Source organism: Impatiens glandulifera, chromosome 7, assembly GCF_907164915.1.
Source record: "Impatiens glandulifera chromosome 7, dImpGla2.1, whole genome shotgun sequence".
Taxonomy (NCBI): Eukaryota; Viridiplantae; Streptophyta; class Magnoliopsida; order Ericales; family Balsaminaceae; genus Impatiens; species Impatiens glandulifera.
Window position 1 is genome coordinate 14,504,620 of NC_061868.1, and position 13,407 is coordinate 14,518,026.

The 13,407-nt window shown below is 32.3% G+C and overlaps 1 protein-coding gene across 2 annotated transcripts; it reads right to left on the reverse strand.

The window, feature by feature from the left end:
• Positions 1 to 869: 869 nt before the first annotated feature.
• Positions 870 to 2,127, reverse strand: LOC124944409 (cold and drought-regulated protein CORA-like). Of its 2 annotated transcripts, XM_047484658.1 has the most exons (3): positions 1,976 to 2,126; positions 1,300 to 1,327; positions 870 to 1,239 (listed from the first exon to the last, which is right to left on the reverse strand). In XM_047484658.1, the coding sequence occupies exons 1-3, from the start codon at positions 2,064 to 2,066 to the stop codon at positions 1,029 to 1,031; spliced, it is 330 nt and encodes a 109-aa protein (XP_047340614.1). In that variant the 5' UTR covers positions 2,067 to 2,126; the 3' UTR covers positions 870 to 1,028. The 2 variants fall into 2 exon arrangements, with proteins under 2 accessions (XP_047340614.1, XP_047340613.1); XM_047484657.1 differs by having other exon boundaries at positions 870 to 1,327; positions 1,976 to 2,127.
• Positions 2,128 to 13,407: the final 11,280 nt, after the last annotated feature.

The following is a 13,407-nucleotide window of genomic DNA, read 5'->3' on the forward strand; positions in this document are numbered from 1 at the left end:
ATCTCTGGTATCTTCAATCGACCGAAAATTTATATCCATTTTTTCTTCAATTGACCGGCAAACGCAACCCATACTCATTTTTTACTCTATTTCTAAAAATAAAAATGTATATTTACGTATTTAATGTTCATTTCGGAAAAAAAAATTAATTTTTAAATAAGTCCTTCAAATATATAAACTCTTTAATTTAAATATTATAAAACTTGTTTATATAAATTATTTAAAACATTTCTTTTGGTGTTTTAATTTTTAATTTTAAGATAAAATTTTATAATATTTTTTAAATATATAATTAAATCATTAAATTATATTACACTTGAAATTTTATTTAATTTATTTATTTTTATTTTTTATTTTACTATATTTTATAACTTAAAATTTAATATAATATGGTTGTTTATTTAAATATATTATTAAATTATTTTGTTGAGTATGAATTATTGATATATAATTAATTTTATCTTAATTTTTATTAAAGAAATAAGAAAAAATTTGGATTAAATATGTAAAGTTGATAAATATATAAATAATATTAATAAGGTTAAAAAGTTAAGATAAGAAAGAAATATTCTAATAATATTTTTTTAGTTTGAAAATGAGTTTTTTGGTTAGAAATGAATTAGTATTAATGTAATGTTTACTGCATTTTAAGTTTAAGAATAAGTTTATAGGTTGGAAATTGTCTAGTTCATCCAATTCAAAGCTTTTTCATTATTCCAGATTTATTTTTCTTGGTTAACATATTTGATATTGACCATTTCCTCTCCATTTATTTTGAATACAAGTTTTTCAATGGTATTATCCCTAAATATTTTTAGAATCTAAATTAGCCACAAAATTCTAAAAGACCTTATTAAATTAGAACTTCATAATAAAACAGTGGTGGCAGTGGCATCATATTATTATTATACATATATAAAAACATGAACTTTTACACACACAACCATGAATGCCTTATCTTATTCATTCATAATTATTATTACATAGTTTTTGCTAGCGGCTAGCTAGCTCGCCACTCGGCTCAACCTTCAAGGCTTGGCTCCACCAACATCAGCTTGTACCGCCTCTCCTAGGTAAGAACAACACCTGTTACAACCACGGTAACCTCTGTAGCAACACCCGTACCGACATCCTCCACTGCGACCGCCGCCATTATATCCTCCTCCTCCGTGACCGCCGCCGCCATTATACCCGCCTCCTCCGCGACCGCCGCCGCCATTATACCCTCCGCGACCACCGCCGCCATTATACCCTCCGTTACCGCCACCGCCATTATACCCTCCGTTACCGCCGCCGCCATTATATCCTCCTCCGTACTGATCCTTGGCTGCACGTAGTTTCATTCAAATTTTATTACTTCACAGTTCACATATATACTAAAGCTTGTTTGATATTTGGTTATTTTTGTTTCTATTGATTTTTTATTATCTAAAACCTAATCATCACTTCATTTATATAATCACTCATTTTATGAGTTAAAATATTAAAATTATCTTTTATTAGTTAAAAAAAAAGGTATAAAAAATATTATAAGGTATTTTAGTATATTAATCCCCAAACAAACAAACAAACAAACAAAAATGCTTTTTTTTCAATTTTCAATAAATTCTCTTTTTGTTTCTTTTGGATAAAAACTAGTAAATAAAAACTACTTAAATCTTCAAAGAGTTTTAAGAGAGTTTTAGATTCTCTTTTTTATTATATATCCAACCATAATTAAACAACTTTTAATCACATTTTTCATCAATAAAATCATTAATTAATCAAACTACTCAAATATCATATATTTAAAAATAAATAAATTTATCATTATTTATTAGTAATCTTGAAGGTTTTTTATAAAAAAAAAAATATATCTCTTTAAAATTACCTTTTAAATATTTTTTAAATAAACAAGATGTATTTAAAGAAATGGAATATGAACAAGTTACAAATATTGAATGGTTTTGTTTTAGGTCAAAATTAAGAAGCTTACTTTCAGCCAAATCCTTGGCGGCCGAATGAGAAACAAAGGCGAGGAGGAAGATGGCCAAAAGTCCGATCAAAACAACTGCTTTGGAATTCATTTTCTAGTGTTATTATTGAACTCACTCACTTAATATTTGAAGGTGTGAGATAAGGTGGTTCATGGTAGTGTCTATTTATAGTCTGGATTATTGAAAATTTACTATTTTTTTTTATATATAAAAAATTATATATGGGCTCAATGAATTATTTATTTGTCACGTTGTACAGTTGGGAAGACATTTAATTTCGGAAAGACATTAGTACATGTTAGTATCAGTCCATTATTGTATTGTATTTATTGGTTTCTTACAAGGACTGATATTTCATAGATTAATGATATTTTACATAAAAAAAACTATATAGTATTTATTATATTGTATTGGGGAAAATCATTATTTAAACTCTAGGCAGGTGAGATGCAGGCTGCAGCTCTTCGTGAAACATCCTTTCCACTATACCAATTAAAATTATTTTAATTTTTTATATTATATATGTAATATTTTAATTTAATTATTAAATTAAATGAGATAAAATAATAATTTTTAATGAGATTAATCATTTATATTTGTATATATATTATTATAAATACTCAAAATCTACTCCCAATTTATAATATTAAAATAATTATTTTTAAAATTAAAATAATTAACTTTATAGTAAAAAACTTAATTAAAACAATTAATTATGATTAATTATTTTAGTAATTAATTAAGGGTTAAGGCCAAAACAAAAAATGAAATTATTTGGGATAAATGTTTTACCCATTTTATCTCAAAATAATTTTAAAAATAAAGGGACAAAAATAAATAATTTAGAATGAATTGTTATATCCATTTCATTTAAAACAATTATTTATTTAATCATAAAAATATTAAAAAATAAAATAAATTGGTAAAATATTTGACATATTTATTTTATTATTTTATGTATTTAAAAAGATTAAAATTAAAGTCCAAAGAGTGAAAGAAAAATCATCTTCAAACAAACCCTTAAGATTTTAAAATAAAAATAAATTAGTGATCTAGTGTGACCGAAAATTGGAGAATTTGCTGCAGTATGGACCACATCCATTGGATGGTTGCTAGAATCGCATCCAACGCATTAGAGCGCTCCACGTAGCAGGTTGTAACCGAAGGAGCACGCGCCTCTCTCGCAGCGGAACAACTAACTTGACGTTAGTCTCGTTAGCCAAAACGCTAACGGAACTCCCATACGCTAACAGATCGCTAACAGAACGACAAACGCGCACAAAATGGCATCGTTTTGGCCTCCTATCGTCTTCCTCATCGCGACACCACGAGGATAAGGATTAAGATTTGTGATGATCTTGTCTTTTTGGAACTCCCTCATTAGTCCATCATTTCGGCTTATTTAAAGCCTGAAATGATCACCCTATGATGGTGATCATTTCTCCTTGTCAAAATAGGGATAATTCATCCCTATTCCGGCGACTTAAGCCAAAAAAGTCAAAAGCCATTAATGGTGTTTGGCCGTTTCAAGCCTCTAAAAGCCTCCACCGATTCAGGGCAGCTATAAATAGACCCTTTGAGTCGTTCCCAAAGCAGAGAATCTAATCTCCATCTCAAATCATGATGTACAGATATTTCGCCATTGAAGCTCAAAGCTTCTTGATTTTTCGAAAATCTGTCTAAAGCTTCAAAGCTTGGATCTGAACATCCATAAGGCTTCCATAAGGAGCAAAGAGTCTTCTTCAATCCTTGGTAAGGTTCCAATCACCATCTAATTCATATTTACAGTTCATATTTAAAATTTTATATTTCAAATCGCATAAGCTTGTATGCTTGCAGTTTATGATATTTTATGGTTGAAAATTCATCTCTAAATGATTTAGAAACTATCTGAATTTGATAGAACCGATCAATCGATCTAAACAACAAAAACCCAAATATGAATTTTCAAAAAAAGAAAAAACAGGTTTGATGTTCTTTGGTTAATTCTATTGAATCACAGCCCATAAAGCTTTCCAACATGATTATTTGATATTGGCCAACTGTTTGAATAATGTTTAATGAAAATCAAAAATTTTAAAATAATTAAAAAATTTAAGTTCTTGAATTGGTTTAAACAAGCAACCAGTGTTCTTATTTGGTACCAGTAAAGTATATGTACTTTAAGGAAGCTATTAAATAGCTCCTTACACTTCAAAGCAACTTTAAATTCAAAAACATTATTTTTTATCACAAACTGTTTTGAACAAATTGATTATCATCCAGGTCAATCAATGCCTTAAGATAATTATCGACATGTTTCTAGGAGCTTTATGAAGATACCCAAGCTCTTGGATAAAAAAAATTGGAGCTAAAAAATGAATTTAAAAACCTGCACATTTGTGTTCTTGAGGACCGAGATTTGTTAGCCTAGGACCGAGAATTTCAATAGGAGCGAAAGGTCTGAATGATGTTCTTGATCTAGGATCAAGACTTCTGACCAATGTTCTTGAGCATTACAAAGAAATTCGACCGAGGATTCTCACCTAGGACCGAGATGTCAAACCTTAGGACCATGAATCCCAAACCCTAAGACAAAGAGATACGACCTTGGGACCGAGAATCCCAACTCTAGGACCAGAATCCCAAACCCTAAGACTTAGAGATTCCGAACATAGGACTGATGGACTTAGACTAGAGTTAGCTTATGACCGAGAGGTTCATACACCTCGATCGATGGACTTAGCCCTAGGCTAGCCCAAAACCGATAGGTTTGTACACCTAAACTGGTAAGATCAGCCAATGACCGAGAGTCCTTAGCACCCAGAACAAGGGATTTCGGCACTCAAACCGAAGATCCCAAGCCTCACCGAGAGGCTCCTCTACTCGGACTGAGGGTCTTTTGACCTCGACCAATAAAACGAACCCTAGGCTTAGGATTCCGGTCCTAAAGCCTTTTTGATTACACTTTTCAAAATCCAGTTTTTTTTTTAAATTTTGGAACTCCAAATCATTTTCTAAAAATCCCGAAAAAATAAAAAATGTTTTTAAAATAATTTTGGAATATTTCCACAAAAATATTTCAACAAAGGCTTATTTGATGTTTATTTCTAAACCTTAATGCCTTTAAAAATGACTGATTTCTTCAGGTATTTCCTCCTTAAGCGATCATCAGAAACATGTACCATCATTTATGTTAGGATCGTTGACAACAATAAAAGGGGGGCTGAATATTGTTGTTCAATTTTTCACTTTAAATGCGAATTCAATCCTTTTAGAGATTGAAAATTTGTTTCTATTCTTTGACAAATCTTTGCGAGCTCTTGAACGGTTTCAAGTGCGGAAAGTGCTTGCTAGATTTGAAGTGGCAGATGTACGAAGTCAATGATGCAAAGAAATGACAACACAAAATTTTATGGATGTTCAGAGATAAAACTCCTATGTCGCCCCTTCTTCTGTTTGTAGAAAGAATCCACTGAAGACTTTGATTTGTATAACCTCTACAAAAATCCACTTAGATCACAGGTCTTAACACTTGCATGTTCTGAACTTCTAGTTATCACACTCTCTGTTGAACAGACAACGTTGTGTCCAACTTACAGTACTAAAATTACTATTATGTAATACAAAAGATTATCTATCGACGTATATCGTAACGTGTATGCATAAGATCTAAAGAGAGAGCAATCAAAAGATCAAGAAATCAAAGCATCAACAGATCAAGAGATTCGTCGTTGTACTCTAATGCCTTTTATATTTGATGCATGACAAAGGTCGAATCTATTCCATAGATACGTGGAAGCTTTTCGTTTGTCGTACACCCAACGTACGAGGTAGTGCGCATAAGAATAATATTCGTTGGAACGTGGCGTACGGGATGGTAGTGGACTAATCGAATATTCGGTAGAACGTGGTGTACGAGATAGTAGTGTGCGGGTCAGTGGAATAATCATGTACGTGGCAGTTTAACATTTTGGCGTATTAAGCTGCTGTAGAAGTCATCTGATAGCGAACACAGTTGTTGGTGCAACACTGTTGTTGGCTACTCGGCTGTTGGCGCTACTCAGTTATTGCCGCAACACTACTGCGCTGAAAGAGCAAGATTGTTGTCAGTGCTTCTTCATATTACTGTTAGCACTTCTTCAGACTACTATTAGCGCTTCTTCAGACTGCTATCGGAGCAAGGCTACTGTCAGCGCTTCTTTAACTCTATTAATGGAGTAAGGATGTTGTCAGCGCTTCTTCAACTCTACAATTGACAAGGTTGTTGACAGTGCCTCTTCAACTCTACACTTGGTAAGGCTACTACCAGTGCCTCTTCAACTCTACTATTGGAGCAAGGCTATTTCCAGCGCTTCTTCAACTCTGTTGTTGGCAAGGCTGCTGACAACGCCTCTTTAACTCTACTCTTGGAAATGCTGCTACCAGCGCCTCTTCAACTCTGATGTTGGCAAGGCTGATGCCAGCACCTCTTCAACTCTATTGTTGGCAAGGTTGCTTCCAGCGCCTCTTCAACTCTAATGTTGTAGCAAAGCTTCTATCAATGCCTCTTCAACTTTGTTTTTGGCAAGGCTGCTGCCAGCGCCTCTTCAGCTCTACTGACGTCAACTCTAATGCCAACGCCTCTTCAGCTCTATCTGCGCATTAAAAAATTTGCAGAAATTAGTTTTATTTATTTATCAATGCATCATCAAAACTATGTCGTATTGATTTTAATTATCTTAATTTCATTTTAATCAATTGAACTTAATTAATAATTTCCCCTTTAATCTTAATTTAATAATTTTCCCTCTTTTTCTTTCTTTAACTTAATCTAACAATTCCCCCTTTTTTGATAATATTAAAACTAAGTTATAAGAGCAGAGAACTAATGATAAATTATATATATATATGAACATAAGAAGGCAACATATTAAAAAAATTCCCCCATTTTAGATTTTCCTCCTTTGTAGCTCGAGCCTTTAGCCGACTTCCTCTGCTACCTTCCTTTTCCAGGCTTTCCCCTACCTGCTCTACCTCCTATGCGGCTTTCCCCTACCTGCTCTACCTCCTATGCGGCTTTCCCCCTTTTTAACATCAACATCCTCTTTATGATTATTTGTTGCATGCTTAAGGAAGTATGTTACTTTGGCAATTTGCATACCGATAATATTAATATTCGCAGAGAGATCCCTATTATAACCGCCAATAGAGTTGTGTATAATTGTTTTCAGCCTGGTCATTGATTCCTTGATTATTGTGACCTTAATAGAACTCCTTGAGAGACGGCTAAGGATTTTGTCCTATACCGATGTTGTTGAGGCCGATGTTTTCGAGGTAGATGCTATCTGCTCCTTGATGAATTCCATTTCATCAGCGATAGGTACAATACTCTATTGTAGGGGAACAATGGTGTCCTAGATGAGGCTACGAAAATCCACCGTTCCTAATGATGATTCTTCTGGAGAATGACAACTGTTCAAGTTTGGAAATGATTGGTAGAATCTGAAAAGGAGTAACCTGCTGAGAGCTTTCCTGAATGGCAGCTAGTTTTGGATCATTAGAAGAAGGGGAAGATTGAAGAGAAGGCAACTTAATCAGCGCTTGAGATAAGTAGTCGACCTCCTGAATCTCTACACATATGTCTTTGATAATCCCAGTTACTTCAACTGAGTGACAAGATGCAGCCGGAAGGAGTTGTTGTTCTGTTGGAAGGGATTGCTGCTCGGTTGGAGAAGAGTGTTTCTCGGCAGCTAGACTGATTTGTTGCTCAGAGTTTGAGGAGATCCACTATACATCAACCTGAGAGAGCTATGGATGACAAAATGGTTGTGTTGGAGAAAGCTCCTTGGAATATTGAAGGTGGTCTTTTAGTCCTTAATGAGTGGCAAGACTTAGAGACCCTTTTATAAATTACCTTTGATTCCTCTCCTTTCTGAGTGTAGAGGAGGAATGATGTTCATCGGCTTAGGAGAACTGATTCTCAGCATCTGAAGAGGGCTGCTGCAGCAGCTTGAGAGAACTAATGATCATCAACTTCGCTAATATGCTGATGATGATCATCAACTTGGCTAATATGCTGCTCATCATCAAGGAAGATCTGCTGCTCTGCAACAAAGGAGATCTACTGTTCAACATAAGGGAATATCATCTTTTCAACATAGAAAAGTTGTTGTTCAACATTAAGATAGTTAGACACTTCCATAGAACCGGAGGCCATAAAACTTCTGTTAGGTGCAAAGACTGGAGCCCTTTGATGCTCAGCATCCCTAGAAGATTCAGTACCATGTATGAAACTAAATGAGTTTAGGATCTGTTGAAGATTGTCATTGACTCTAGCATCCATCCATGCAGTTTTCTCAAGAGGATCGTAATTTGTCTGTCTTTGACGAAGAATTGGGTTCAGGGCACCTCCTCTAGCGTTGGCAATAACTAATTCTCTCCTCTTAAGAGCTTCTTGAATGTTTTTAGTGCAGCACAAATTCAGGACTGATTTCTCTAGACATATTAGCGCTTTGAACTTCAGATTAATATCTGCACTTGGAAGGAATTTAGAGAACCTCCGGTGGAGTCTTTTATTGCTCTAGTTGTCAAAAAGTCTTATCTTCTCCTTTGATGTCTCCTCAACCTCCTCTATAATCAGATCTATGGTTTGTTTCATTAGGGAGGGAGCTTCGGGTTCAAAGACCGCATGATCTTTTCCTTTTCCTACAACTTCGGAAGGTTGTGCAACAATAGGGACATGTTCCCTAAATATAATACATCTAGCAGTAGGAACCCTTTTTGCGATGGCCACTGGAGAGACGACTGATAAAGGCTAACAACTGTCTTGACAGCTGGTGTTTTAGCAACATTTCTAGCAGACACAACAATTGGTTCTTCAATAAAGCCTTCAGTAGGTGCTTCGGCCAGAACAATTTTAGAGGTTACCTTAGGAGTTTCCTCCGGTCTAGCTTTCTTAGCCTTTGAGAAAGTCTCAGCTGTCTCTTTGATTGAATCAAAGTTTTGACTGTTTGAGCTTGCAGCCGACTCCTCAACTATCAACTTTCTTCTCTTCCATGAAGTTGGATGTCGAGAGAGGGTTGTACGCTTGGAAAGGGTAATCGACCATCTGCATTTAAATATTGTTGTGTCAATATTTTAAATAACGCACAAACCTTACGCATGCTTAGGACCGGAAGAATAATCGGTTAAAACTCAAACGTTATATAACCGAATTTCAAAAGTTAACTTTATAAGTAGAGACCGATTTTAAAACGGATACGGAGGATAAAACGTTTTTAAATAATTATACTCAAACATATATAACTTAGTTTTTTTTATAATAATTATTTAAATATTTACTAAATAAATGCTAATTAAATCATATAAATAATAATAATTTAGAATCAAATATTATAAGAATAATTATATTTATATTTTTTATTTTTCATATTTTATTAAAATATATAATAATTTTTAAATTATTAAGAATTTATTTCGATAATTTTATATAATTTTGGTTTATTTGTGATAATATTTTTCTGATTTATTGTAATAAAACATCACTAAAATAGTTCAAAATGATAAAATAATTTCTAAAATAACAAATGTGACTTCCTATTTAGAACTAATATTTCAAAATGCACAAAGGTTGGTAATTAGGCAAATGTTAAGTTTTGATGTACAAAAACTGATAACCTCAAATTTTTATTCAAATAACTTAACTAATCTCATTTTAAATATATTAATTAATATTATAATTAACAATAAATTTTATAGAATTATCAAATAAATTTTTAATTTTTTTATATTGTTGTTGAATTTAACTATTGTATAATTAATTTAAAAAATGTTATAGATGAATTATTTAATATATAAAGTTGAATATCAAAACAATTATACTATATATTTGAAATATTAATTGAGTATAAACTATGGTTAAACTTAATAGTGTCAATTTAAATTTATTAAAAAAATTGAATCAAACAAATTTATTTAATTATTATTTATTGGAATATATTATATTTTAATTGGACAGTCATTACACCTTTCCAAGATGTAAGTAGACTTGCTGCGTTGCAATCCAGGTTGCAATCCAGGGTTCGAACATGCTGTATAAGATTATGTCTTATAATTAATCGATATAACCTAATTTTTTATAATTATTAATGCTATAATAATATATTTATAATCGTAAGGATGAATAAACTAATTTTTTTTATAATTATTAATGCTATAATAATATATATTTATAATCGAAAAGAGAAATGATAGGGATCTATATCTATATATATAAATAAATAGTGATGCTTCATTTTAAAGTGTTCAAATTCTAGGGTCGAAAACTATGGTTAATTTGGATATATATGAGAGTAAATGGATACTTGATTCGAATTTTGGGTTGACTCACCCATAAATTTTAAACAGTTAAAAATAAATTTAAAAAAATTATATGAATGTTTTGAATTTGCAACATAACAAAACAAGTACAACTCTTTGATTAATTTATATTTTAAATTCAACACTAAATTTGATGAATGTGAGACATTTTAACAATATAAGTTTAACTTTTTAAGTTGATTTGTTGAAGTGAGAGTAAAAGAGAGATCAACTAAGATTGGTAAGTGATTTGTCGAGAATTAAATAAACATATGAAAAAGTGTGAATCACATAATTAAGGTCAGCGAGTGGTTTGCCGAGAGGATAAAGAGACATATAAAAAAGTGTGAGTCACAAGATAAAGATTAATTGGAGGTTAGTGAATGAGTTTGACGAGAGATAAGAGACATGTCATCAATTGAGGTCGACTAAGATTAATGTCAGATAGAGTGAAGTTCTTTAACCTTCCTCAAGAGATGAGTTAAAGTTTGTCCATGAGATAAAAAATGCATATGAAAAAGTGTGAGTCACAAGATGAGGATTGAGGGTGTTATGTGAGTGCCGAGGTGATAAATATATGTTAACATTAAATTTAAGATTAAATTTAATTTTTATAAATAAAAACCAATTTTAAATTAATTAGATTTGCCTCATATTAATTTTATCTAAAATATTTATAAATAAATAATATTTTGTATATATTTATCCGTACGAATGTATATAATTCATTCTTGTTATTAATAATATGAAAGAAAGTTTTAAAAACTGATATGTTAGTGCTTTGTGGATTAAAATTTAAAATTTTTATTAAAGCAATCACATAACATTTATTTCAACTTTTTTTTCATATTATTATATTCTTTATTATTTTTAAACTAATACTTAATTATATAAATTATATTTTATATTAAATTAACTAAATATTTATATTAAAATTTGTAATTATTCAAAATATTATTGTGTAATTAAGTTAATATTAAATTAAATTTTATTAATAACATGAAAACATGTTTATTAATAAAAATAATATTATTTTTTTTTGCTCAAGTTTATTTTCCAAGTAATGTGTCAAAATATTAAGACTGTTCTTTAAAAAACTATAAATTCTTGAGCAAGTGTGTGAATTTTGTTTTTATATTTACGCACTCAATCAACACTCAAAAGTTCTTGCTCCGATTAGGTTAGAGTTGTCCATTAACTCAACAATCTTATTCCGCTTATAAAACTTAAAAGGTGAATAACAATTCAATTCATCATTAACTATACCAAGATAAGATAAGATAAGTGATTTAATTCGTGTATATATAACTAAACGATATTGTTTTTATTATTTAGTTTAATATTTGTTAACAACATGCTCCAGCTGATTTTTATAAGTTACATTTTTTTTTATTAAATTTATTTTTTCAGTGTCACCATCAAATTATTACCTCCAAATGTTAAGAATTTGATAAAATAATATTAACAAGACAATAATATTCTCAATTATATTTAAAAAATAAAAAAAAACGATTTACAATTTATTTTAATATATATATATATATATATATATATATATATATATATATATATATATATATATATATATATATATATATATATATATATATATATATATATTTTGTTAGATAAAATTAGACCGGTTCACATAACCTAACTTAAACCTTTCATGCAGGAACAAGGAACCGGACCGGTCAAACAAATTAAACCGCCTAAGAAGATTAGCCGGTCAAGCTACTATACCGACCAGAACAGTTGGAACATGACCGCATAAAGAAAGGATCGGCCAAAGCTTAAAACCGGAAACATCAGACAGCCGATCAGCCACAAGGCAGAGAAATAACCGGAAGATGTCCGGTTATACCACTTAACACCGGAAGCCATCCGGTTAAGTCGAATGACCGACCAGTACAAGAAGACAATTCGGGTATCTGTTGAGAATGATACCAAAGGAACAGACTGAATACTTCCATATCCATACAAGTCTGAGGAAAGTCTGCAGGCTGCAGAAGACAGTCTTACAGGATCTTTCCACTTAAGGATAACTCAGAAAGGAAATCTTCCAAGTACAGACAACTGTCTAACAGACAGTGTCCACATTGAGTAAAAGACAAACCCAGCAGGTTTGTCTTACATACCGGAAGAACAGACTGCCAAGTCTGTGAGTTTGACCGACAGGTCTGAGACCGCCAGGTCTGAAGAGATGACCGTAGGGTCTGAATCACTGAATCACTGAATCACTGAACCTCTGCTCAGCCAATCAGATTCAAGGAAGTGAAATATGACCGTTGGCATATTTCACCTATAAAAGGGGCAGTTGAAGAAGAGTAAATGTGGGACAAGAGAGACAACAAGAAATTCTAAGAGCATTTATTTTACAAGTGATAAGACTGCGTTGTTCTAGAAAGCCTAAGTGCTAAAGCTAAAGTGTGTGTTTTACAATTTCGGTGTAAATTGTAAGAGTGTTATCGAGCCGAAAATAAGTCTCGATCGGATTGTACTTGTATTCCTTAGTGAATATCCTTCTCGCGATTTCGAGAGGAAGGGGTGACGTAGGAGCTTTATCTCCGAACATCCATAAAATCTGTCTTGTTATTTAATGTCTGCCGGTTTCATTATCTAACCGATCCGTACCGATCCAACCTACCTAATCCTATCTAAGCCGAATCTCCAGATTACCGAAACCGACCCATCAAACTTCAAACGCTCATCATCTGAAACCGATTCTGCCTATCATACAAGTGTGCTGCTTCAACCTGAAAGCAAACCTCTTCCGCGCTTGAACCTAGTTCAAGGGTTTGTGACAGGTTGTGTAGTATTGAAACCCCGGTGTTAATCTCTAACCGGATTAACCACCACCCTTCGAGTGAGAACCGCTAACCGGTCCAACCCTAGTCCTCTAGCGGCTACCTAGATCCTAACAATTGGTATCAGAGCAGTTAGTTTCAATACTCAAGCAAGCATGTCTTTCGATAGGCCTCCAATGCTAGAAGGTGATGACTTTGCCAACTGGAAGGCACGAATGCATTTACACTTAATCACCTTGGACGATGAGATGGAGTCCATTCTGGCCGAAGGACCGATAATTATTAATAAGGATAGAAAGGAATGG

Excerpts from the sequence above, each read along its gene's own strand:
- LOC124944409 (XM_047484657.1), bottom strand. The coding sequence starts at position 2,066 with ATGAATTCCAAAGCAGTTGTTTTGATCGGACTTTTGGCCATCTTCCTC. Across the intron at positions 1,328-1,975 it reads CGCCAAGGATTTGGCTGAAA|CCAAGGATCAGTACGGAGGA; the intron begins GTAAGCTTCTTA and ends AACTACGTGCAG.